Source organism: Rhipicephalus microplus, chromosome 1 (genome assembly GCF_043290135.1).
Source record: "Rhipicephalus microplus isolate Deutch F79 chromosome 1, USDA_Rmic, whole genome shotgun sequence".
NCBI classification, from domain to species: Eukaryota; Metazoa; Arthropoda; class Arachnida; order Ixodida; family Ixodidae; genus Rhipicephalus; species Rhipicephalus microplus.
In genome coordinates this window covers 158985712-159011149 of record NC_134700.1, presented here as the reverse complement: position 1 = coordinate 159011149, position 25438 = coordinate 158985712, and the positions used below count along the sequence as shown (strand labels likewise).

Sequence of the window (25438 nt, the reverse complement as noted above, 5' to 3'; positions counted from 1 at the left end):
CAATGGTTTGACATGAAAATCTTTTGCCAAGTCGTGTTTGTCAGTCACACTCGTCGCGAAGTTCAGAAAAAGTGGGCGGAGAAACTTCACGAGCACAACCTCCAAAAGTTTTTTATGATGTCCCGGGGTCGAGCACTTGAGTTTGTCACGTTTCTGTAGTATTTGCGCGGCGTTGTCAACGGCAGCCTTCAGTGGCTGATTCATCTTTCTCGCTCTTGCGAGGAAAACTTCCGCGTAATTCTTTAGAGAATTTAGAACCATTACGAGCTCAGTTGACGGATACAGGAGTCCACCTCTGTCCTGGTGCCTAATTAATGCATCCGATGGCGCAGAGGTGTTTGGTTTAGTCACCAAAGTGAAGCATTCATCACAGGAAATGGTTTCGTGGACTGTTCTTGCAATATAGCCACCAACCATTGCTAGTGCAGCAACATCTGGCGTTGGGAGCAACGTCTTCCCCCTGTCGAGGCTCTCCTCGAGGATCGTGGTTGATTCTGCTGGAAATGCTTCACCGTCATTCTGCGCTGCTCTTGCCGATCGCTGTAGGAGTGCTGATGTGGAGCAGCTGCTGCTGTCTGCAGTAATCACGTTGCTGCTGCTGGACGTGCAGGCTATGCCAGTCTTCAGTGCTTTCTCAATCCCAGACAAAACTGCCCTCACGTCTGTCTGGTCGTTCGAGCCTGCAGATTTCCTCAACCACCCAAAGAAGGCCTCTATTGGGTCAGAGGACATCTTCCTAGTCAGAACGAAACGGAAGCGTGTGACCGTGAGAAGGTACCGAACGCACTCCACGTTTGAGATGGTTGTTATCAGCAAGCCCTCGTTCGTTTCCTTGGTCAGAAAATTCTTAGCCGGGCTCTGCCGCTTGATTTCGGCCAGGTAGTCAAGAAATGATGTTTCAAGCCAACCTAGCCGTTCGTCGTCTTCGGATTCGTACTGCTTGCAGTCCGGGTTGTTCTGGTGGAAATGCTGGGTGCAGTTGCTTACGTCCATGAGGGTGAACCACCGGTACATGTTGTCCATGAATACGACGGTTGGACCAACGTGGGCGAAGCTTGCGTCACATGTATGACCTGCCTGCTCTTTCAAGAGCTTCAGGGCCGCGGTCACAGGTGGCGAAACGACTTGCACTGCCCTCCTGACGTTCATTTTTTCCATGCTAGTCGGATGTACGTGCTTTCTTGTCAAGAACCGCACTGGCTTGACAATACTGCGCTGTTGCATTTTGTAGAGGTCTTTCAGGTACTGGGCAGTTATTTCGCCATCCTTTCCGATATCGCGTGACAGAAACTGTGACCGTACGTTTTTAATTAAATGACACTGATCGAAAGCGAGAAAAAGTTTGCCATCTTGATTTGTTGGATGTGGTATGCAGTGCTTGAGGTTACCCCCACATAGCAGTTGGAACGCCTTCACGTTAATCCGATGGTTGTCGGTAACGATCCGCACGATTCTAAAACCTATACTCTCAACTTCTTTGAGTACGTTCATCATGATCTGGTGAAGGTTTTCACCGGTGCAATTTCTAGTAAAAAAATAGGCTACGGGAATCTTATATCTCGTTGACAAGCCACTTAAAATGAAGCAAAGCAGCGAGTTTGCAAGAACTGGCTCTTCTGGCTTGCTCGGTTGCTTCTGCGGCAAGCAGTCACCGTAGTCTACTTCGCCAATGAAGGCATCTCTCTGCTTGAGATAGAGTAAGCGCTGCTTGACCCTCATTTCGTCCACAATGAGCGAGCACGTCTGTGACTGAGCACTCGTGTGTGAAGCGAGCTCAGCTGACAGCCTCTGCTTAATCAAGTCTGTGACGCCTACTTCATTGCGTGACGAACCGAGGAAGCGCTCCAGCGTGCTTCGACAGGGTAGGCGGAGTAGCCCTGAGCTCCTTAAGTGTTCGTATGCCCTCGCTGAGAGGTTACGAAGGATCACTGCGTGGCGGACTGTAACTTCGGACCACGTCGGTTTCACCTTCTGAAAATTTTTGACCTGCTCCAGCAGTATTGAGGCAGCCAACTCATTTTCACTTGCCTGCTCGACAACCTGCAAAAACGCTGGGACATAGCAGTCTTCTTTAAGTTTCTGAAGCTCCCTTTTATATTTTTCAACAGTTCCTTTGAGCCTTTCAACCTGCGCCCTCAGTTCGCGTTCCTTACGCTTCCACTTCCGTCTTTCGATGGTTGGCAACGAAATGCGTGAGGCTACTTGCACTGCTCTATCCACCTGCGCCGTTCTCGGTACGAAGCCTTGGTCAGTCCTGCTGCTGGAGTTGGGCACTTCTTCAACAAGTTGGGAGTCCGACGCGCACGACTGGTCATGTCGTAAGTCCGTAAACACATGTGGTGCACCACCACCGACTGCTGTTTTTTTTCTTGCTGGCTCGTCAGTTAATACAGCCGCAGCACGCTTCCTGAGGGCCGCATCGCTTCTTTCGTTTTGTTTGCAAGGTTGCAAATACGACGGGTACTCGTGGAAGACGCTGGGCACAGAGCCTTTCTTCAGTCTTCGCGTCGTGCACCCTTCTTTAAAGTCGGACGGGACGAAGTGTCGGCTGCAAACGGTAGAATAGCAAGATGTGCTGTTCGGGGTCCAGTTGTCTCTCGAGATTACCTTAAGCCACTTTTCGCGAAGTTCTTGGTCGCTCGGAATTTCGTGAAAAGATACTCCGGTTTCTTTCCGGCCGCTCCATGATTTGCAGCGTGGTACGCAGCAGTACGGCATTGTGGAGCGTTCGGGGCGCAGCCAAACTTCTGACCATGCATGGGCAGTCGCCTTTCTTTTTACGGTAGTGCTGCAGATAACAAAAATACAGCGTTTAGGCACGATTCCTTGCAGCAAGCGGATGTCTTAACGATGTAACACTTTTAACAAAGAACTTACCCGAATCGCACTTGATACAGTCACGGTTGTCTCAGCGAGCGCTGCAGTTAACGAAGCTCTTGGGGGAGACTATTGTGCCAGAAAAAACATCAAGGGCAAGCAGAAAACACAATGGGCCAAGCACAGTTTTACATCGAGCACGGCAAACCAAATTTGCGCGCGACGGGAAAACCGCGGCGTAGCGGTGTGCGCCTGTTGCTGCAGCAAGCGAGGCGCGAGCTATTATGGGATGCGAGCGCTCCTCGCGGAGCGCCGAGGCGCAAAACGAGAGAATCGGGGGACGGCGCTGAGGGACCGACCGCTCGGGCACAAAGTTATAGAGGAGGCTATGGCCGCGCACATGGATTCGCGCGCAGTCACCGAATTGTATCCGTTTGGCGCAAGAGTGGCAAAAATGCAACGGTGAATATGACGTCATTATTTAACTGAAATCTTGGAGCTCGGCCGCAGTGTCGTCGCGAAAGTTCGAGGGTTCCCTTCAGGTCGCTTTGCGAGGTGGCAATGTCGCGAGGTGCAGCGTATAGAGCTCGAGTGGGCGGCGAACTTCAAAAATCATATGAATTACCTTCCAAGCTGTATCCACAGTTCATATCTGGTAGATAATATACGCATATTCACGAGAATCTATCTTGCACGCTATGTCAGCATGCGAAGTTGTGTGTCGAAACCCTTTTAAAGCTCTTAGTTGTAATATCGCTTACACTGCCAACCATAAATTTGCTGGTGCGTCTTAGTTTATTAGCAGTTTGTTTTTTGTTTTTTTCCCACTGTGAGTCAATCCTTCTCCAATGGATGAACTGGCATCTCCTCTGCCCATCTACTCTTTAATGTTCCTTAGCCTCTCACCGAACCTTATTTTATTCCACACTTTCCTCACTTCAAAAGCCCCACATCGCCCTTCATAGCGTGTCAGAAGTATAACGGGTGTTTGTGACGCTTCATTCATGAGCGTCGGTAGCGCAGGGGTACAATGTTTAGCGCCTATCGTCCAGGTCAGAGGAGTCGTGGAGGTCCCAAATCAACATAACTACTTCTGGTTTCTTTCTGGCGTCACGTTTATGTGCATTTTACCAGTTTCATTTCGAAACGCGAAATCGTCTCTAATCTTGTTTCATCATCCAGTAGCAACTTGCTTTTATTAACGGAAACATGGCTTAATAGTGACGTAAGCGATCAGGAAGTTCTAGCTGACTTACCAAATTTTCAGATCTTCCGTAAGGACCGGGACGGCAGAATGGGAGGAGGGGTGCTCATTGCTGTTAGCCAGGGCCTACCCGCAACTTTGGTAAATATTTCGTCAGACTTGGAAATAATATGGATAAAATACCAAGCTGTACCGCAATCAGTTTTAATTGGCGTGTGCTACAGGCCCCCACATTGGAATCCTGACTTTCCCGGCATGCTTAATTCGGTGCTAAATGAACTTTCAACAAAGTACCCTAATGTCCATATTATCTTGTTTGGCGAATTTAATTTCCCGAATATTGACTGGCCTAATCTAACTGTTAAAGGAGGACTACAGAGTGAGGCGAGTGAATTTGTTGATGTATGTCTAAATTTCAACCTAGCTCAAGTTGTCACCAAACCAACCCGCGTAACCCAAGACTGTGAAAACATATTAGACCTAATACTAACCAGTATTCCTAAAAGTGTAACATCTATTTCCTACTTGCCAGAAATAAGCGACCATAAAGTAATTCAAGCCGACATTTTAATCACTCCTCCAAAACAACGAACCACCAAAAAAACCATACGACTATATGATAAAGGAAACTACACTGCTATAAATGACGAATTAAACTGCTTTCTTCCAATATTCAAAGATAATTTTCTTTATCGCACGGTGCATGATAACTGGAAGTTATTTAAGGATAAATGTGATACACTAGCCGAAAAATTCATTCCTAAACTCAGTTTCCGTGCCTGTTCCCAAAAACCATGGTTTACTAAAACGCTAAAAAAATTAGAAAATAAGAAAAAACGCCTTTTTCGTTCCGCCAAGCAGCAGAGTATCGAAAACGCATGGTTAAAATATTATGCTGCTGAAAAAGCTTACCTCACGGCAATACGAAACGCTAAGCATTCTTTTTTTCACACTCACTTGCCGAAATTGCTTGCTAGTAGCCCTAGGAAGTTTTGGCAGGTCATAAATCCCAACCACTCATGAACTATTACTCTCACTAATGAAGCAGGTGACGTGGCCACTGACTCGGAATGTGCCGACCTGTTTAATAGAGCTTTCTCATCGGTTTTTAGCAAAGAAACTGACGTTCCACCTCCGCCACAGCCTACCGTAGTCAGTACTTCCATGCCGCCAATCCTTTTTGTTGAACCCGGAGTTTTGGCAATCATTGATAAACTTAAATTTTCTTATCAGGTATCAACAACATAAATTCGAAATTTATAAAGAACACTCAACAGATCTGTGCAAAATTTTTGTGTCTACTTTACTCGCAGTCTCTTTCCACGGGTGAGCTTCCTAGTGATTGGAAACACGGAAATATCACCCCAGTATTCAAATCAGGTATTAGAGAGTCACCCCTCAATTACCGACCAATTTCTTTAACCAGCATTCCATGCAAAATCATCGAACATGTCATCTACACCCGGATTATGGACTTCCTAGACACAAATAACTTTTTCAATTCCGGGCAGCATGGCTTTCGCAAAGGTTTGTCGTGCAAGACTCAACTGGCTATGTTTTCGCACGACTTGCATATTAACTTGAATTCTAACGTACAGACTGATGCCATATTCCTGGACTTTGCGAAAGCATTCGATAAAGTACCCCATAAACGCCTTCTGTTGAAACTTTCCCTCTTAAACCTACACCCCTACGTCCTAAAGTAGATCCGTGAATTTTTAAGTAACCGCACTCAAGCTGTCTTTGTTAACAATGCTACCTCTACTTCACTTCCGGTAACATCTGGTGTCCCGCAGGGGTCGGTTCTGGGCCCGATTTTATTCCTGATATTTATTAACGATCTCCCAACTCATGTATCCTGTAAAATCCGAATGTTTGCCGACGATTGTGTTATTTACCACACTGTTTGTAACGCTTCTGATCAATTAGCTCTACAGAGTGATCTTAACAATGTAAAACAATGGTGCGATGATTGGCTAATGAAACTTAACCCTCACAAATGCAAAGCCTTATTTTTCACCCGCCACCGTTCTCCACTTGTTTTTCCATATTCCGTCAGTAATGTTCCAGTTGAAACTGTTAATTCTTTTAAATATCTGGGGGTCACACTCTGCAACGATCTTTCATGGGGTTTGCATATCACGAAAATCATATCATCGGCAAACAAAACTTTGGGATTCTTGAGACGTCATCTACGTAACGCACCTAGAAATGTAAAATTATTAGCTTACAAAAGCCTTGTTAGAACTAAACTTGAATATGCTTCCCCAATCTGGAGCCCGCAACAGGCCTATCTTGAAGACGCCCTTGAGTGTATTCAAAACCGTGCCGCTAGGTTTATCAATAATTCTTACTCCCATGACGTCAGTGTATCTTCACTAAAGGCAGAACTTCAACTGCCCCTCCTTTCCCTCTGCCGCCGTATCGCCAGTCTTTCGTTATTTCATAAGTTTTTTTACAGCTCGATGCGCATGCCACCTTATTTGTTCCCCCAGCGCACATCTCTCAACGAACTAATCATCCTCTTCAAGTCGCACGGCCACGTGCACGCACCGTTACCTTTTCAACATCATTTTTTCCTCGCACAGCAGTTGCCTGGAATGGCCTTTCAGGCGACATTCCTGCCATTACTTGTACTTCTACCTTCACAACCAGTATCACTAATCATCTTTCACTTTAGGACAAACGATTGTTTTCTGCTCATTTTTTATGTGCGCACCCCTTATGTAATGCCCCGCAAGGGGTCTTTAAGGAAATAAAATGAAATGAAATGAAAGTTTTACAAATGTCGCATACGTGAATGAAATGATGTCGGCAAATTTTTGGTGGACCCCAACATAAAACAATTTCATGTTGAAAAGGTTTCTGTGTCCTCGTCTATGCAATACGCGGAAGTGCTGTGAAGGTGTTCAAACTACATAGAGTATCCAAATTATCTGCTGTCAAAAAATCTAACATGTGTATAAAAGGAAATGACACGGACATATGGTAGATGCACACCTTCTGACATTTATTTCAGTGCACGTTTGTATATCAAAAATATACAACCAAACAGAACACGCAGGTTCACCGCAAAACTCAAAGCAGCACAATGCGCTTTGCTGTATTTTTTACCTTCTTTCACAAGCATGAGGTACAGAAAAAGTGGTGGCAATGGGGCAAAAAGAATCAGAAAATGCCAGAGTATATCGCATACATGTACCGTGGCTTATATCGTGTCAGTGTACACGTTATACACAAGACGACAAACTAACTTGTGTGTGCACGCATGTTCCATGCCGACATCTGCATGCGCACACCCACAGAGAAAAACATTGGCAGTGTGTTCTCTCTTCTTAACTTTCTTTCAGACAAAATGATGTGGAGGTCACCTCCAAATAGCCAAGTAGTGCATCTTGTCAATGGTACTAAAATGATGTCTCATGAACGATTTCCAATGTGCATGCAATATACGGTTCCACCGACTAATGCGATGGAGGTTGCTTTCGCTCATATTTACGAGGATTGCATGCTTTTGGTCAACACTGCTTTAGTAACAGTAACACTTGGCAACAGTTGAAAAAGTCCGAGAGAGGCCCTGCCCAAATGACCAAAGCGCAGCTGATCGCCTCCACGACTAAACTAAACGTCCTGCTCACACACTGGGCAATCCTCTTCGATTGCAGGGCCACCGACCGTCCAGCTCATGACGTGAGCCAGGTGTGCGCAACCACTGGCATCAGCCCTTGAGAAGGAAATTCCACAGACTTTTTGTTTTCTATCCGAATACAGTTCCTCCAGAATTTCAGCTGCGAAGAAGGTTCAAATGCGTATCGTGTTTCTGTGGTAGCTGTTTCGTTTGATGTTTCGTTTGATGTGGTAGATGTTTCGTTTGATAAACCAGCCAAGCAATGAAGCCAAGTGTTTTACCAAGCCCAGCAAGGAAGCCAAGTTCAATCTTGCTTCGAAACAACAGTGCACTAGTAGTTCAGTACTTACATTTAAAGGTAATTGTAATCGAAATGTGCACCACTTTATTATATTGACAACTAAACTTCTACTTGCAGTAAAGGCCAGGTAGTACAGTTTGCCAGAATCACTTTCAATAACGATTTAGAGAAACAAAACGTAACAAAAGAAAACTTGCTGTCTAGGTAGTGAGCCAAGACGCACGAGCAACATACGAGGTCACAAGTGCTCTATTAGGGAATTTACCCAATGTAACTTTCGGTATCGTTAGCATGAAAGGAAATTCTATTGCCCAAGGAGAGTCGTAACAGCACCTGTATAAACCCCAGGTGCAGAACAACTCTTTCCAAAACACCCACAGGTTGTGGGAAGAGATTAAAAATCTTTCAAGTTGGCGTAAGTTCTGCAAAAATAGTTCTGCACCTATGTAATACATCCCCCAAAAGAGAAAACAAAATGACAACTGTTCTTAGGCAAAAGCCCGTGGTTGTGTAATGGTTGCGTTTATGCAGCATCTCCGAATGTTGTCGTTTCCTTTCCCATTCTTGCAAGTTTCACAAACAATCCGGCAGTGGTAACTCGGGACCACTGGCAAGTACAAGCTTTCTCTGGGGACAACAATGGCCAGCAAAAAGCCCAATTGCAATTCAACCATGGACTAAGGTCCTGCAAGCACAATTTCTCTCGTCATGTCGACTGCTAAAGTTGGCGACATTCAGTATGCTACTGCCACTGCCACGACATACTTTCACCACAAAAGCGGGCTGGAGGTCGCTAAAAGCAAATGTCAAAACAACACAACACACCTCAATGAAAAGACCAGGTGTGTTTGAACAACTGCAAAGATAGAATAAGCAACACAGGTTTCAAGGCCCACAAATAAAGAGGAAAGACAGGCAGCAGCACACAAGAGCAACGGACTGGTATAAAATAAAAGCCCCATTATACATACAGTGTCGCTGCTTCGTGTTCTACGTACACACAAGTGCACACAAACAATTCACCCAAAAGGCAGCAAACCGCCACAGTAAACCTGATGGCACTGAACCACACATTCAGTGCAAGCACAGGATCATCTTCACGCCTATATCGAGAGCAATGACTTGATCCTGCATGACATTCCGCGCTCACTCAAACAAGCACAATCCGCAAAGTGCAGCAGGGTGCCTACTAACTGGCGTGTTCCACAACAAATCGCACGTCACGTATTCGCGCACGACGCTAGGATGGGATTCCTCACCAGGAACCTGATCCGACAGCAAATGTGTGGATGGAGATCCAGAACGTTTACGTTCAGTCTATATATCTCGGGGGTGACAGCATGTGCAACCACAATACCCGCCTCAAGAGACAACCTCAGCAACAATGCACATATATGTGCAGTCATGCAGATTGGTGCTCTTGCTTCTAACACTTCTGCCAACGAATGAGGACATGTGAGGAGAACTTTTCATGGGAAGTCGGAACTAGAAACATCGTGAGAAAAGGCAGAGACACTGGCATATGGGTTCGAAATGAAAATGGCAGTGCAATTTCGACAGTCAGAAGCCAGTGAGCTGAAATTAGCACTTTGATGAGAGCAGCTTGAGACTGGTCTCGCTGCAAGTGAGCTAGAATGAGATAGCGTAACACTTGTTCAGTAAAATTATGCAGAACAATCCCTGAAGGATGCTTTGTTAACAGCAGACAGCAGCATGCCTTTCAGGCAAAATGAATATACGTATATACCAATGCTGTGCTCTTAGCTGATTCTTCAATACAAATAAATCAATAAAAAAAGACAATATGAGTTTTCAAAGGGGAGCATATTCTACACATGGGTAGTGCCATGAATGCGCATGTGCTGCAAGAGTTCAGTGATGATGACTAAAGAGAGGATGTGTACCTGGGCACTGTGCAAGTACTACTATCTTAAAAGCACAGCAAAAATGGAACCGACATGAAGAAACAGCAAAATTAACTATCCAAAGTACATAGGCACTTTAGCATGGACCATGTAATTTGTTCCACCGTTCCCCCTATTTTTCCTTCATTTCACATATCTGGGTTTTGGAACACACCTTAAAGACTCAATTCGTCACAGAGTGCCCAGTCGATTTTGCAAGCACAAGGAAGTAATTAAGGCTTGGGCCCCAGCGAACTTTATTCTTTTACACCGAGCGACTTCTATGACACGTGGGCATGTGTTACAGGCAAGTAAGTGAAGATGTCGGCGACTCTAATAGGGCATTGAGAAAAAACATAAATTACCTGCACACGCTAACCACTGTGACAAATCCTTTACAATTGGTACACAAGCCTACCCCAGTTGAGCCAAAAAGCACCGAGAAATTGGCGAGAGGCAGACATTATGTTACAATCAAAATAAGCACCCGCCAGCTTAGCACACAGGAGCTTCTTGATGAAACCAGCCTAAGTTAACAACAAATCACAACGCCATTTAAAAAGCACACTTCATGAACATTTTTTTTTTTTTTTCACAAGGCAGCAACTTCACCTTCACATTATGTGACATGGTTGACAGCACAAACAGTGAACACAAGAAACCTGCCGCTGCGCAACGGAAAAAAAAAAAAGATGCGATGTGATCAAGGCGAGAGGGATGAGTAAAACAATATAACCATAAAAGTAACAAGAAACCAAGCTGCTGCAAGATGACATAGAATAAGCATTGCTTCAGAACATGGCGCTACACAGAGAGTAGAATCGTTGCCACTACAGAGATACAACAGCGGAATGCAGACCTCCTAACTGTGCCACACAGTTTCAACACTTCAAGGCCTCTCCCAATGACTATCGAGATGAGATGGGTGTAGTAAGCAATGCGGCAACGTGGCCACAAATCTGAAGCGTGAGCACTTCAATAAATACATGAAACAACAAACTTGGACATGTGCTGCCCTTTGAAGAAACACTTAAAACTGTAACAGTTCCCGGGAAAGTTTCTGATTGGCCAGCAGTATAGCCCCCATACACTCTACACTGGACAACAAAAACGAGAGAAAAGACCTGCAAATGGTCGCTTTGTGTGGAGAAAATAAACAAGTTTTGAGGTAGTCGCAAGATGACACATCCGTACAGAAAAGATGTGCCTCCCGTGAAAAGAAGACACTACGTCCCAAGAGTACACGCAAAAACAGTGGATACACGAAAGATGCGAGAAGTTACAGCTCCGCAAAACGTTGGCTGCTGTCGTAATAGGCTGCACAGAGAATGATTGCGCTGGCCGTGAGCAAGTTTAGCCGCTGGTGTTGGGCAACGAGCAAGTAGGTGCCTCAAACAAATGCAGAAAAGCATGACGACTCTCCTTTGGCTTTCCCATTCACCTACGGGAAAACTTTTCTCTGTCATCGGACCGTACACCCATCATTGTTTCCACTCTAGTGGCTTCAAGCAATGGCTTCACACTCGACAGCTAATACACACATTATGGCATGGTTTCTCTGAGAAGTAGTTGGAGATACAGCAACAGTAAACAATGTGGCAGCTTTCGAAAAATATGCATGCACACCGCCCACCACATGACACTGTTTTGAGGGACTCGCTTCGAAATTCAAGTTGCCACTTCAACGACTCTCACCGCACAGTCACGATTGTTCCTGCAGTAAGAAATAAGTATCGCAAAGATTTCATTTCACAAGCTGCTGAATTCACCAACTTCTTCGAAACACAGCAGGGCTGTCGAGAGGGCTAAACTGTGCCAGGCAATGTTGGAAGTGCAAGGCTTACTTTTAAATAAGCCGGCACGTTTAGTGGCTCATCTGGCCACCAGCCAACAATCATGACTTTTTTTTTCTTTTTTAACGCTGCATGCCCGTTTCCATCCAGATCGGAAACGACATTTGTGTTTATCAGCAGGATTCAGGGTTTTTTAAAGAAAAGTAGTGAACGCAGTTTTCGAGAAACAAAACAAGAAGTACATGTGACTACGTACTATTTGGAAACCAGACCCGCACCTATTGGAGCACAGCAACAGATGCTGAGACTTTTGATGCAGCAGCCCTCCAGTAAATAACATGGGCACATACCAAGTTAGCAACTGATCCATTTCTCTAGTACACTAAATAACAGGGGCACATAAACTAGGGTGATAAACTTACAGCCAACCGGCTCGCCATGCCCGACTTCAACAGATTGATGAATGTCTGCTCAATATCTAGCCACGATGCTTGTAGATAAACGAAATGAAAAAAAAAAAGCACTGGTCTCAACAATAAGAGCCCAGGGAAGGAAAGCAGCACTGAACAGTCACAACTAGCCTTGCCCGAGTAAAACTGAGCCATCTTCCCAGAGTATCACTCTTGGATGCCCACACAATGCCAACAGACAGCAGTATACCCTTCATCTCCGCATAACCAACATTTCACAGTAACAAGTTCTGTCCGGGAGGTGTGCAGATGGTTCATGCTTCACTACTCGTCTTGATAACAAGGTCAAATTTGAAATGATGCTTAATCTGTTTCCCAGCATGCTTAGTATTGCGGAACAATTCTTCCCCCACCACAGCAAATCTTTTGCTAGAGTTCCATTCCTTCTGCACATCCTATTCACTGTTGAGCAGAAGCCTATACACTCGTTCAAATGCACTGCCACAGCTTGCAGGCGACTACTGTCCATTACGAATGAACACTTCCATAGAAACATCACACACTAGCATGGATTACACATCTCCAGCAGAAAAAAAAAGGCTACAAAGATAAAGATAACTTGGAATACATAATGCACTTGTGCCTAAAGTCAATGAGACAAAAAAAGAAGCCAACATCTCACATGTCGCTTTGAACAATTTGATTGGAAAGTGACTAAAACAGGTCGGCAGCAGAAAACCCCTCAGTGCACAAGGCCGTCCCTTAAGCACCAGAAGCATTCAACATACACCAGCTAAGTTACTCTTCTGTACATGAAAGCTGAATCTCATCACAATAAACTGGTGAACATCAATAGCTCTTTCTAGAGAAACAATCGTACATATGACATTACACAATACCAGCCTGCCTGACACGGCAATCACCAGTCCCATATCCACCACCGTGCCACTGCATGCAAGGGCCTGAAACACTAGGCACTGCATTCTCACTCCACACCACCGTAACTTCCCACGTCAACACCAGTAACTGACCCTGCAGCCACCTCTTACTCGCCCTCACCATTCAATACCTCAGCATTAACAAACTATCAATGCACTCCGAGAGCAAACCGTGCGAGGCGATCAAAAATCCAGGTGAGAATAGTACACCCACACGTATTAACAAACTATCAATGCACTCCGAGAGCAAACCGTGCGAGGCGATCAAAAATCCAGGTGAGAATAGTACACCCACACGTATTTATACAGCCAGCTAGATTCCACCATTCTTAAGCGCATCACAATTACAATACTACTATACAGTGTCTCAACTGCGGCTCAAACAATATCCGGCAGGTGATTCGTACGCAATAAGGTCATGTGTGTGGACGTCCAAACAACGATTGAGCTGTGCTTCACAACTACACACTTACGCTCACTTACACTAGTGCCCAGAAAGACTCGATGAAGAAAAAGCGATGGCAGTCTCCTTGGACACCTGACCGAGTGAAAAACATTGACACGCGGCACACTTCTTTATCGATTGCTGAAAAAAAATTGCCCACCACGAATTCTTGCTTCCTTTCTTGAACTAGATGCTGCGTGGATGACCCGTGGAATTTCAGACAGTACACTGGACATATACAGGACGTTTAAACAGCCTTAAATAGTACCTTAACAGCTTCAACATGGAACAACAGCCAGTGTGGTTTAATCTGGTCACTGAATTCGAGTTCTTGGACAACAATGTTTTCTCTCACATCCTGTGTTGATGAAAACCTTTCCCAAAGGACGTCAGAGGCGTATAGGCTGACATGTTCTTGAAAAGTTGAAGTACTAACAACATGTACGCAACCATGTCTTTCAGACCAGTAATGGTATGTGGATTCTCGACAGTCCCCCACACCACTTCGTTCAGAAATGCCATCTTTTAACCTGCAGAGTAGCCATCATCACAGAGCACGCTGCCCGGTAACCTTTCACGCTCCTTTGAGATTTCTGTCCTTGATCTCAACAATTGTCCCAAAAAACATGTCTTAGGGGAATTCATCTACCACATGTTTTACATGATAGCAACTCAGAAACACATGGTTTTATGATGCTTATTTAAGAAAAAAAATAGGGACATCCATGTGCAAGCTACAATAAACACGCCTATAACATAAGAGAAACGCCATCTTCGCTACACATGTGATGCTTTGTTTCTGTCCAGAGTGCTAGTTTCAATAAAGAAACAGGCAAATGCCTCGTCTTATGGCACACGCCTGTACTACCATGCACGCAAAACGGCAAGTGAGGCAATGAACACGCCAGCTAAACCCAGATACTGTAGCCATCTATCCCTGGTGGAATATCACAGGCACAACACAAACAAAGAAGTGTGTATATATACCTATTTATGAACATATTTTTTATATTTACACATATCTAAACACCTTCGAAAAGCAAGTCGTACTAACGATAAGCACTACTGAATTCAAGAATCAGCCAAAAATAGTATGCTATGTGTGCTCTTTCAGCACACTGTCCAAGCTACTGTAGTGGGCACAGAACACTGAACCATCGGACAAGTCCAGGGCATTACGCATGCCAAGCCAAAGCATACATTGAAAAGAAGAATAGACCAAGACCTAACCTTTATTTTTTCCATCTTTTTCTTTCTGCTTATCACACTTTTTAATGTGTAGCGTACACATGATGATAATCCCAAAATAATGCAAACATGCAGAATCATTTTTGGAAGTCATACTGATGTAAGGTCAATTATCATTGGGCTAGAAAACTCGTACTTTGCAATTATTCAAACTCGTGGTCAAACGGTGAACTACGAGCATGAAAAACAGCCCTGACACTGGACTGCCGCACCTTCATTTGGAAACACCGTCTTTCAACTGGCAATAATAGCAAGCGCCATTTTACCATCAGTAACGAATCATATGCCATCTCGGCAAACAATGATGTCAGGGAAGTGGGAATAACGCATGGAGCAGAGAACCGCCGACAATAAGCCATAAACGATGTGCGCAGATTAAAACCTACCAAACAGATTCCGAACAACGCAGTGCCACAATTGAGACATTTAGGTTGCGAATGTGAGCATTGACAGTGTACCCTATAATGACGTACAGCTATTGATGGCATTATTGATACTGTAGGCAGTCATTTATTAAACTATTGGCTGTACCAGCGACAGTTCTCTATCGACAGCACTACTGAGAAAACATCATCGATGAAGTGAAATCATGCAATATACCACCACATCCACACTGAAATATCAAGCTAAAAAAGCTACCTGTTCCCAAATGTGCGTACCAGAGTGTTCCTCATGTACTGTCACACTTCTGGTAACATCACTAGCCAAGAATATGTGCAATGCCAACACCTCATTAGCACCATAATATCAATTTTTTTGTTTGTTTTTTAAGCTACCAATAGTTTCACAGCAGATTGTCCTTATACTATAAAAAGTGTTGCCGACGTCACTGCTAATGGCAGGTCTTGTCGCACTGCAAGTCAATTCATTAAAGAAGAAGCTGTTGACACGAATGTCGACCAATTCACGCACAGTTTTACATCACTGGTGCTCTCTTGTGTGGGTGTTCACAACCTCTTCAAGTGGCGCTAAAGGTGTGGGCAGGAGACCCATCAGTGCCAAGAAATGTCAAAACAAATCAACCAGGTGCAAAGCAAAATGTGCGCAGATTCACACATCATCCACAACTGAGACTACATAAGAGCAATGTTGCACTCGAACACTATACCATTTTACTCTTGTCCTTTCAGATTACTTCGAACTAAAAGTGTTACTTTCAAAAAAAAATCTAAAAGCTAGAATTATGCTGAGATGGAGCTGAGCAGGGTAAAAGGTAGCAGGGTAAAAAATAATATATCCTCCCTAAAAAAAAAGGCTTTACTGTAGAAGCCTTATTCTAACGTGTGCGAAAATTCAATGAACACAACATTTCTGAGATCCGCTCACAAAAGTAAAAGCACCCTCAGACACGCCCTTCGACAAGCTCTGAACACTTTTCATAACAGACTTCCGTAGGACAGTCATCGTTCCTCAATGACCAACAACGGTGCGGCGCAATCATCTAGCTTCCAGCGCCAGCTTCACAGTATGGGCCAACGTGCGCCGTAATACATATTAATCAGGTACAGATTTATCCCTTAAACTGAGATAAAATAATATGGCTTTCAATGTTCAAGTTTAAGCAGACAAAATGAAACAACTTGCACATACATGTTTTCAGAGGTAACCAGGCTGCTGCTAGCGTTCCCCCTTTTGCGGCCACCATCACCACTGTTCGTACTGATAGGCACGTCTCTTTAATGATAATTTCATTTTCTGCAGCTCCAGTGTCAAGTGTTAGTGCTTTAATTGTTGTCGTTCGACTGTGTAGGTTAAAATTGAACACAAAAGCTCCTCATAGTAAATCTCATCACTGCAACACTGCAAAAACAATGAGAAGAGTCGAAACGATTTGCTGAATGTTTTTCTTTCCGATTGCCTAGATTACTAGGCTTGCAGGCAGGCTTGCCATGAATTTCGACTGAATAAGAGCTCTTTCATCAAAGTAATAATAGAATTTTTTTTTGTAGCTGTTCCAAGCAGGCTTGGCTCTGCATCTCTCAAAACAAGACTGTCGTAATGAAATCCTCGCTAAAGCGTGTGCCCCAAATGTTATTATCCGCAGTAGCAGCAGCCTAATTATGTACATCACATGAGTAATCATCTGTCTTAAGTTATTCATACCATCAGCAAATTCAGGTTGGTCTAGTAATACTAGACTTATATCGACGCTCACTGCAGTACGCAAACTTGTAGATGCCGCAGCGAAAAATGTGCAGATCACAAAACCAGTGGTAACACTAGAATCTGCTCCAGCATCGGCAAAAAAAAAAAACTGGGAGCGTAATAACGCGACTTCCAAGAGTGCTCGCGCCAGGAGCAGCGAATGAGCTGACAACGAGGAAAAAGCAACTAGGCGTGGTAATAACATCCCGCGCTATGGCACCGCGCAATGACAGATGACTGCCACACACCAGAGGGGGAAGAAAGCGTGAAATGAGATGAAAAGTGTTTTGTACTTCAAACAACGGCTTTGTGGCCATGTGGCTTACAACGTAGTTAATAATACTACAACAATGATGGCCCATCCCGGGCGCCTCGTGCTAGGTGCCTTTTTAGCAGCATCTCTTTGCCTCAGTTCGATTGTTTTTTGTTTGTATGTTTATTTGTGAGAAAAATATTCGCACCTGTGATAAACACGGTACCCTTGCAAATTAATTGAATTAAAAGGGCAGCTGCAGTGGCTGCAATTTCACAAAAATAAATAGCGAAACTATCAGCTGGAAACAGACCACCCACCTAGGCCTACACACAATTTATTGGTAGCGGTAGGTGCAGACATAACCTCCAGAGGCTTCGGTCTAACAGCACACTCATTTTACTCAACGACCTCACAGTTCAACAACGTTGAGGTCAAGAGATGTTCTTTAGAGCTGACACATGTCACTCTTAGAGCAGCAAGTTAAGACAAAATTTTGCAGATAAAATCAATTTTTTGTGATGCACCCCACTCGAAATCGATGTGATGCGGCAGCAGGGCAACTCTGCTTTCACTTTCCTTTTTTTTTGCAAGTATAAACAAGTTATTTTAAGGCCTTTCCGTCGAGTGATTTCATTTTATGCAAGCATCGGGGCTCCCAAACCACTATATCTGCTCAATGTTTCCATACGCCCACAACAGCTCCTGGTCTGCACTGGTGCGTAGCAAACGGTCCTCACTGAGCCTGAGCGGAAAGCTCGCACAGACTGTGTTGTACAGCGACAGTTACGGCACGTGGCATGCCTTTTATTGCGTCTTGCAAGTCAACTGAGCCTCGACATCACGAAAATCAATCGAAAGAATCATCGGATACGGCAATTCAGATATGCTCATAGCAAATATTTAAAGGGGCTCTGAACCACCTTTTTTTTTTCAATTAAAGAAGACTTTGGAATGCACAGAGTACCTTACAGAAATGTACACTGCAAAATAATTATCTCTATGCACATAGTTCTGGTAAACATACTTGAAAAGTTATACTGCTTTTTCCCTCCCACACTCATCTTATGCAATACTTCAGTTTGGTCATTCTTCGGCAATGTCAAAACTCTTATTTGCAGCAGTTCGTTATAGTGTTGTAAACATTGCAAGAAAACCACTTGTCGCACCAACTCATACAATGTATCAAGCTTAATGAAAGTGTAAATGTTTTTTTTAATTTAAAAAAACTATTCATTCTGTCTACCTACAGAGAGGTTTTAACAAGGCTTTGCAAATATTCGAATGCTTCAAATATCACAGTATTCGAGTACTCAAAATAAACAAACTACTCTGCATGTAACCTCTGTAAAGATGGTTTCACTGCAGTGAAAGGATGCTAAGCCGTGAAAGCACCTATCCAAGACAAATCCACACTGAAGCGAAGCTCCACTCAAAGGTTAATTGAGCATATCACCCTTACACAGATTCATAACATCTTTAGTTTAAAAGCTTCTTATTCCCTTCGACATCTAGAAACGTTGCCCTCTCACGTGTGACGTCAGAGCGGGTACTTCGCTCTCAACCGCACTAGACCGTGCTGCAGCAGCCGCTGCTTCTGTTGTGGATTGTCTGCTTCAGGCAGAAACACTGTCAAACTAACAGCCCCACGAGAGACAACACCTGCAACGAATGTTTTCGAGAGCAATAATGAACTTTTTCAAGTTTCAGCCCAATTGACATTGTTAAGAAATCTCTCGAATGGCCGAACATCAGGCCGATACCATCGACCACACTGCTGGTAAAAAAGTGAAACTATGTGCGAGTGTTCTCGCTTGTAATTTACAGTTTCTGCCATACAACACCAATTATTTCAGGTAAGGAGTTTTCTTTTTTTTTTTTTTTCAAAAATGAGCCAAACCCCGAAACCGAAACTTGGCTACATTTGGCTGCAACGAAAACTACTTGCAAATGGCTTCAACTTATGACACTGTTCAAAACAGAATGGGCCAAATGTACACAGAAACAGGTACTCAATGGAGCGATTGCGAATAAAAAATGAGTCAAATGTGAGGCATGTTTCTATTAAACTGAGCCAAATCCACTCAACCAATGAGAGAACTTCCTGTGCACCCCGTGACCAAACAGCCAAAATGGCCGGCACTACTACACTTCTTGCCTGAACATGTGGCTTTGTTTTGGAGTTTCTTATTCAAGTTTTCTCGTTTGAAATGGAAGACGATGGTAACGAAGAAACTGGTGACCGGTCCGTTCCCACACGAAGAAGTGGTTCTAGCTAGAACTACGTAATGTACCACAGCCCAAGTGCGAGCACAAGAAAAAAATGTTGAAGTGCTCTTTTGTTTCGACAACTTCCGTAAGAAGTTTCAAGGACAAATTCCTGGGACTTCCGAAACAACAGCGTGGTGCTTTTATTTTAATGTTTTGCTCCTCGGAACCTGCGAAGCGCCGGAGAACATTGGATACACGCTCCCCCGTAGGCTCTCAGCGACATACAAGATACGCCTCGACGCGGAAAAGTAATTCCAGTGTATCGCGATATGTTTTGTGCTGTGCTAGGAATTAGTCACAGTACCGTCACAAGATTGTTGAAGCACAAGCATAAAAAAGGTCAAACCAAGCCTGAAAATCAAGGCGGCGACCACAAAGCAAGGAAGTATGGTCACAAGCGCGCAGCCGTAGTTTCATTTATAAAGCACCTTCGCGCTAGAGAGGCGCATTACTCTCAACAGAAGACGAAGAAGCTTTAACTTCCACCCGAGCTAGAAAGCATTAGGAATGCTTGGAGCATGTACAATGCTCAAGCTCTGAATAATACGCAAGCGAAGTACGGCTTTTGTCATGGCATTTTTCGGACAAAGTTCAACCTTTCTTTTGGAACGCCACAGACAGACGTGTGTTCAGTATGCCTGAGAAATGCACACTACCTGAAAACGGTCTCTGACCCTGTACAGAAGCAAAAAGCAATCACGGAGCAACGTGTGCACGAATTGAAATACAAGGCGTTCTACGCTCTCTTGAAGGAAAGACGAACAAATCTGATGACCCTTTCCTTCGATTGCCAGCAAAACCCAAGCGATGCCTAAAATTCCTGACCAGCAGCTATACTACAGCCGGCAACTTTACCAATACCACTTCTGCATGGTACAAAATCAAGAAGATAAGTCAGTGCCCAAGCATGGTGTTCACTGTTATACTTGCAGTGAGGACGAGAGTGCTAAAGGAAGAAATGAGGTGGCCAGCGCTCTGCACAGCACACTTCGAAGCCGCAGTTACAAGAGAGTCCAAGAAGTTCATTTGGCAGCCGACAGCTGTGTTGGCCAGAACGAAAATTTCACCACGTTAGGGATGCTTCTCTGGTTGCTCAAAAATGAAGCTCCTGCTCAGGTGTTGAAAACCACTCTAGTATTCCCTGTCACTGGTCACAGCTTCTTGCCGCCTGACCGAGTCTTCGGTAGGATTGAGAAAGACACAAGGAAGCATGGAGAAATACTGAACCCAGATGCCTACAAAAAAATTTTTGCCAAACATGGCACAGTTTTGAAGCTTGGAAAGCACTGGAATGTCTACGACTGGAATGCCTATGCAATGCAAGTATTGAAGCCCACATTGAGCCTGCCCTTTAAGATTAGGATGGTTAAAGTTTTTTATATGCAGCTTAACGCCAACAGACGAAGCCCAGAAGTTCGAGCAGAGCCACATTATAGGTTCTCTGTGTCTAATTTTGTTCAAGTGCTGCAAAAAGGGAAGGATTTGCCAGGTGCCCTAGAGAGGTGTGGTTTGCAACTGGCCAACTTGAACCCCCTCAAGGTGAAAGACGTTATGGGTCTCCTCGTTAAACACTTCGCGGAGTGGTGGCAGCAGCATGAAGAGCTCAAGTATTTTTCCAATGTTTTCAGCAGATTCCAAGATCAAGAAAGGGGAGTCGACAAACAGGAAGAGTGCGCGTTGCCAAGAAGACACTCCTGTCCACATCTAGATTTGGTCTCTGCACCCAGTGGCCTCTCTTACTTCGATTCATATCTGGCAAAATAATCACGTCAACTTTTATTTCAATGCTCCCATAAAATCTTTTGGTGACATGCGTACCATGACAAAAACATTTATTCAGCAGGTGCCACCGTTCTATCAGTACAGTTTTACTTAAAGTGGACTTGGCTCTTTTAGAAAAGGAACTCCTCAGGTGCTTCTTTCGGTATTCCAGTTAACGTGCCTTTCTCCAGGATATACAAGTATGTAGATATAGCTTGCGAAATGTTGTGCTGTCTCATTGAGGGTGCGGCAGTGTACGCCACAGGCCACATTGTTAAATCCCAAGTAGGTTGTCACCGTAGATCGCATCACCATCAAAGCTCTGGTCCTGCAAACAAGTAGACTTGCGAACTTCCCACATAACGTCTCCATAGCAAGCGAGTTCATGATGAATAATGATCACTCAGTTTCTCTGGAACAAACAAATATATTTTTTCTCTGCGGTAAATGCAGTGCAATGGTGAAGTACTGCTCTGCGCCTCGCCTGTGGAAAGTGGGTTAGCTTTCACAACTATGCTAATGAAAAGGGCAGGCATGCCCTTCTCCTTAGGGTGTGTTTTTCTGCAGTGCATCGCTGGTGACAGTGAAAATGAGGAAATTTGTTATAATTGCTGATTCATTCTGGCATTCACAAACAACACGAGATAATTACTGTAGAGCAGCTGTTTAAATTGCTGCAATGGTAGTCAATCGATCATTCACAGCATTTGCTAGATATGCAAAATAGCATAAAATTACCAAATTTGGGATATTCATGCACAAAGTGCTGTCATGGTCACCAGCAGGGTTTTGCCTTGAAGGTGCAAGCTCGTGTTGTTTTGCAGAAATGAAAGGGGGGGGGAGGCAGCTTGAGAGCAGGTGCTTGTATGCCTGGGGGAGTGGGCAAGTACCGCCTTGCTGCACAACTTTGCCGACGAAAAATGACTACGGTTTGTCCCAGTTATGTTGGTTCAGTGAGAACAATATTCTGACGTATTTCCTAGTAATGCCGCACAAGGACATCGCTTCGGGATCAAAATATAACAAACACTTATCGCTAATTATATATTCCGCACACAGGACTGCAGAGATTAACATGGCAAACGAGGGCTAATCAAGTTTCTGTTGATGCAAGAGACATAACGAAAAGCTTAAGGAACTCCAATTTTTAAGGAATGTCTGCACATCCTGAGATGAAAACCTTTATACAATGTGCACTTAATAAATGCAGCAGATTTCGCTTATGAATTCATAATGAGTGGCGCATAGACATGCGGTTGTCTTCCTGATTCAACTATGTATGTACATACAGCAACCAAATTAAGCCATAATCGCAGATATCCTGCGCAGTTCAGCTGCAGTGAGATGATTCAGAGGCCCCACCCTTGGTTCCCTGTCTAGGAGCCTTGGCGGCAATTTTCAGGATGGCATCGAACCTAGTGTAAGTCGTTTATGCTTATAGCCTGTATACATGTACCGGCTGAAGTACTGGTGAGGCACTCAAACATGGTTACAAGCTTACTGAAAAGTGGCGCGTATGGCAGGTGTGGCAAGTCACTGTCAGCAAAGAGCTTGCTGCACACGGTCGATGAAGGCGTGGGTTGCCTTCCCATTCTGAGCTTGACTATCTACTTCTTCTTCAGTTTCGGGTCCTTAGGACAGTTCTGAATGCCAACGCCCTTTTCACGGGCACATGAAGTACAAGGAGGCACACAGCAGTACTTTACCATTGCACAGCACTCGTCGTGGAGACAAGTAGCCACAGGTCTAAGAAACGAAGAGCTTTACTTCCAAAATGAAAGTCAAAAGTGAAGACCCACAGTTCTTTGAACAGCGTCAATAGCCACCACACACAAGACAACCACTGAACTGCTTCTTCGTTAAGTTTTACCATAACGGTGGTTTCCACACGGCGCTGGGCCTACATAGCAGACAACAGCACGAATTCCCGCTCTGACGTCATGCAGGCACGGTTCGAAGCGCCGACATCAGTCACACACCAGGCGAATACCAGATTGTGTGTACGAAGTATCGTAAATTTTAAAGCCTAAAGCATTTTATAAGTTATCACTAGCACTTTAACCGAAGTCAAATCTTGCTTTTATTCAAAGTTATTTCCACATCCTTTTAACGAAGATGAATAGCATTTCCACAGGCCTTGTTTCAATTTTTAATAAGTACTGTGCAGGTTAGCTGGGTCCTGACTGATTTGCCCATTTTTCCTCATAATAGGTGATATATAATATTCGAAGAGGAACAACTGTACTTCGGAAACAGCGAAAGAGTTAACAAGTGAATTGTATATTACGTGCTGTATCAGAGCCATATTTCACAATAACAGGTCTTTAGAAGGCTTGCTTGACAGTATCTGAAGTCATTTGTAACTGATAGTCTCTCGAGCGAATTCCAGCAGCACACCTTGCAGTGCCTAACAAGTGTTGCTGGTACATTCAGGAAAAACAAATGTGATATGGGTAAAATACTTGCAAGGCGCGACTACTGCCACTGTACAAGAGAGTCTGTTCCATTGAGGTTTCTTCCGGCAAGAGAATATGGTATGTGCAAACACAGGGCACGCTTGTGCCACTCTATCCAACACTAGCCCGCAGCACTGAAACCGTGCTGAGGAAGAATTCAGCTCCATGGCGGTGGCAGCTTGCACACACACACACAAGAGCGATTTCCCAGTAAACCCAAACCTTTCGTCTGAGGGTGCTCCGAGGTCTCTGCCCGTTCCGAAAGGTTCTCGAGCAGAAGGGGGCACGGCAACAGTCGACTGCCACATGAGCAAGGTTCACCATTCTCCGCACCAAGATGTTTTAGAAAGTCTGTAGGCAGTAATCACAGACGACACGGCAAGGTCTCTGCCAATTTTACCAGCGTGCCTTCGTCCGTGGACGTAACGACCACAAGAAAGGCGACACTATGACAGACGGCAATAACGCGACGAGCAGTCCTGCTGCTGCCCTATAGCGTGTGTGCGTGTGTGTATATATATATATCTCCTTCTAGGAGGCCAGCAATGATTGGGAGGTAGGCGCGGTGGTGTGTATAGCGTGACATCATCACAGTGAGGCCCCTAACGGTCACCTGCTGAATGGAGTCCTTGTCCACAGGCGTGAAGGAGCGTCGTCGAGCTTGGGTAGCACGGACAACGCATTCCTTCAGGCAGGGTGATGCCATGCGTAGGGGGCGGTACCACAGGGCATAGGCACCTGCATGGTGTGGTAATGCTCGTGGTGGTGGTGATGGTGATGCAGGTGCTGATGCTGGAGGTGTGACGGTGGCTGGTGCTGAAGCGGCTGGTGATGGTGCTGGTGATGGTGCTGGCTCTTAGCGCCGACATCCGCGGGAGACAGGGATGGTGAGTAGCCCAGCGAGGCATATGTGGGGGCCTCGCCGTGCTCATTCTTCACAATGTCTGGAATCTGTGGAGAATGGGTGAAAGAAAACAGTCACAATTAAAAAGAAGAAATAAAGAAAATGGGCAATAAGAATTATTTGCAATTAATGAAACACACAAGAGCGATATTAAAAAGCATAAAGGTGGAATTAGTCTGCGTTATTCTGCCTCCTAACCCCCAATTTCTTTTATATATCTACCACCACTATTGCAACAAGTCCTACAGGATGCAGCGACCTCGGCAATTTTCAATACAAATGAAAAGCACCCACTGCACAACAGTACACTGCCCAACTGGTATCATAACGGACAAAGAAAGGAAAGCCAACCACAGTCCTTCGAATCGGGCAAGTCATCGGTAGCAAACAAAGCAAAAAGTTTTCGTTGCCACTTGCACAGCCTCAAGTTTTCACATCTATTACTACAATAGCGCAACAACAGGATCCAACACCCTAACAGACCATATGATGAGATTTTGGCACAAATAAAATAAATTGCACAATATGTGATGAACACAAGCAGAAGGCAATTTCTGCAAATGATCAATTGCAGTTTTTTAAGTGCCTCACAAAATTGTGAGATGATAAGCAGAAACCTAATGAAGTAGACTCATCACAGTCATATGTGCATATGTGATGATTTTTCAAAATTCACAACATACAGCTACCTTCAAATGTCTTTTGCCAACACTAATCCTAAGACTATCCAGGTTTTCGTGTAAGCTACGTGTAATTCTCAGTTTAAAAACAGTTTTGTTGCTTCTGACATGTTTTTTATATGATCATTACTTCAGAAACAGAACAGCTTACATATATATATATAATCAAAAAATAAAGCAGCACACTTACGAACATTGGATACTTTTTCACTCTATGTTTCGGCCGTGGCACGGCCAAAACGTAGAGTAAAAAGTATCCAATTTGAGTAAGTGTGCTCCT

General features: G+C 44.3%; 1 protein-coding gene across 2 annotated transcripts in view; it reads right to left on the bottom strand.

Annotated features, from left to right (window-relative positions):
• Nucleotides 1–7010: 7010 nt before the first annotated feature.
• Nucleotides 7011–25438, bottom strand: part of LOC119178325 (uncharacterized) — a 115995-nt gene continuing 97567 nt past the window's right edge. For both annotated transcript variants that reach the window (XM_037429512.2, XM_075887550.1), the window contains exon 8: nucleotides 7011–24525. In XM_037429512.2, coding sequence (XP_037285409.2) covers nucleotides 24262–24525 — 264 coding nt within the window. In that variant the 3' untranslated portion in view covers nucleotides 7011–24261. The remainder of the gene's footprint in view (nucleotides 24526–25438) is intronic.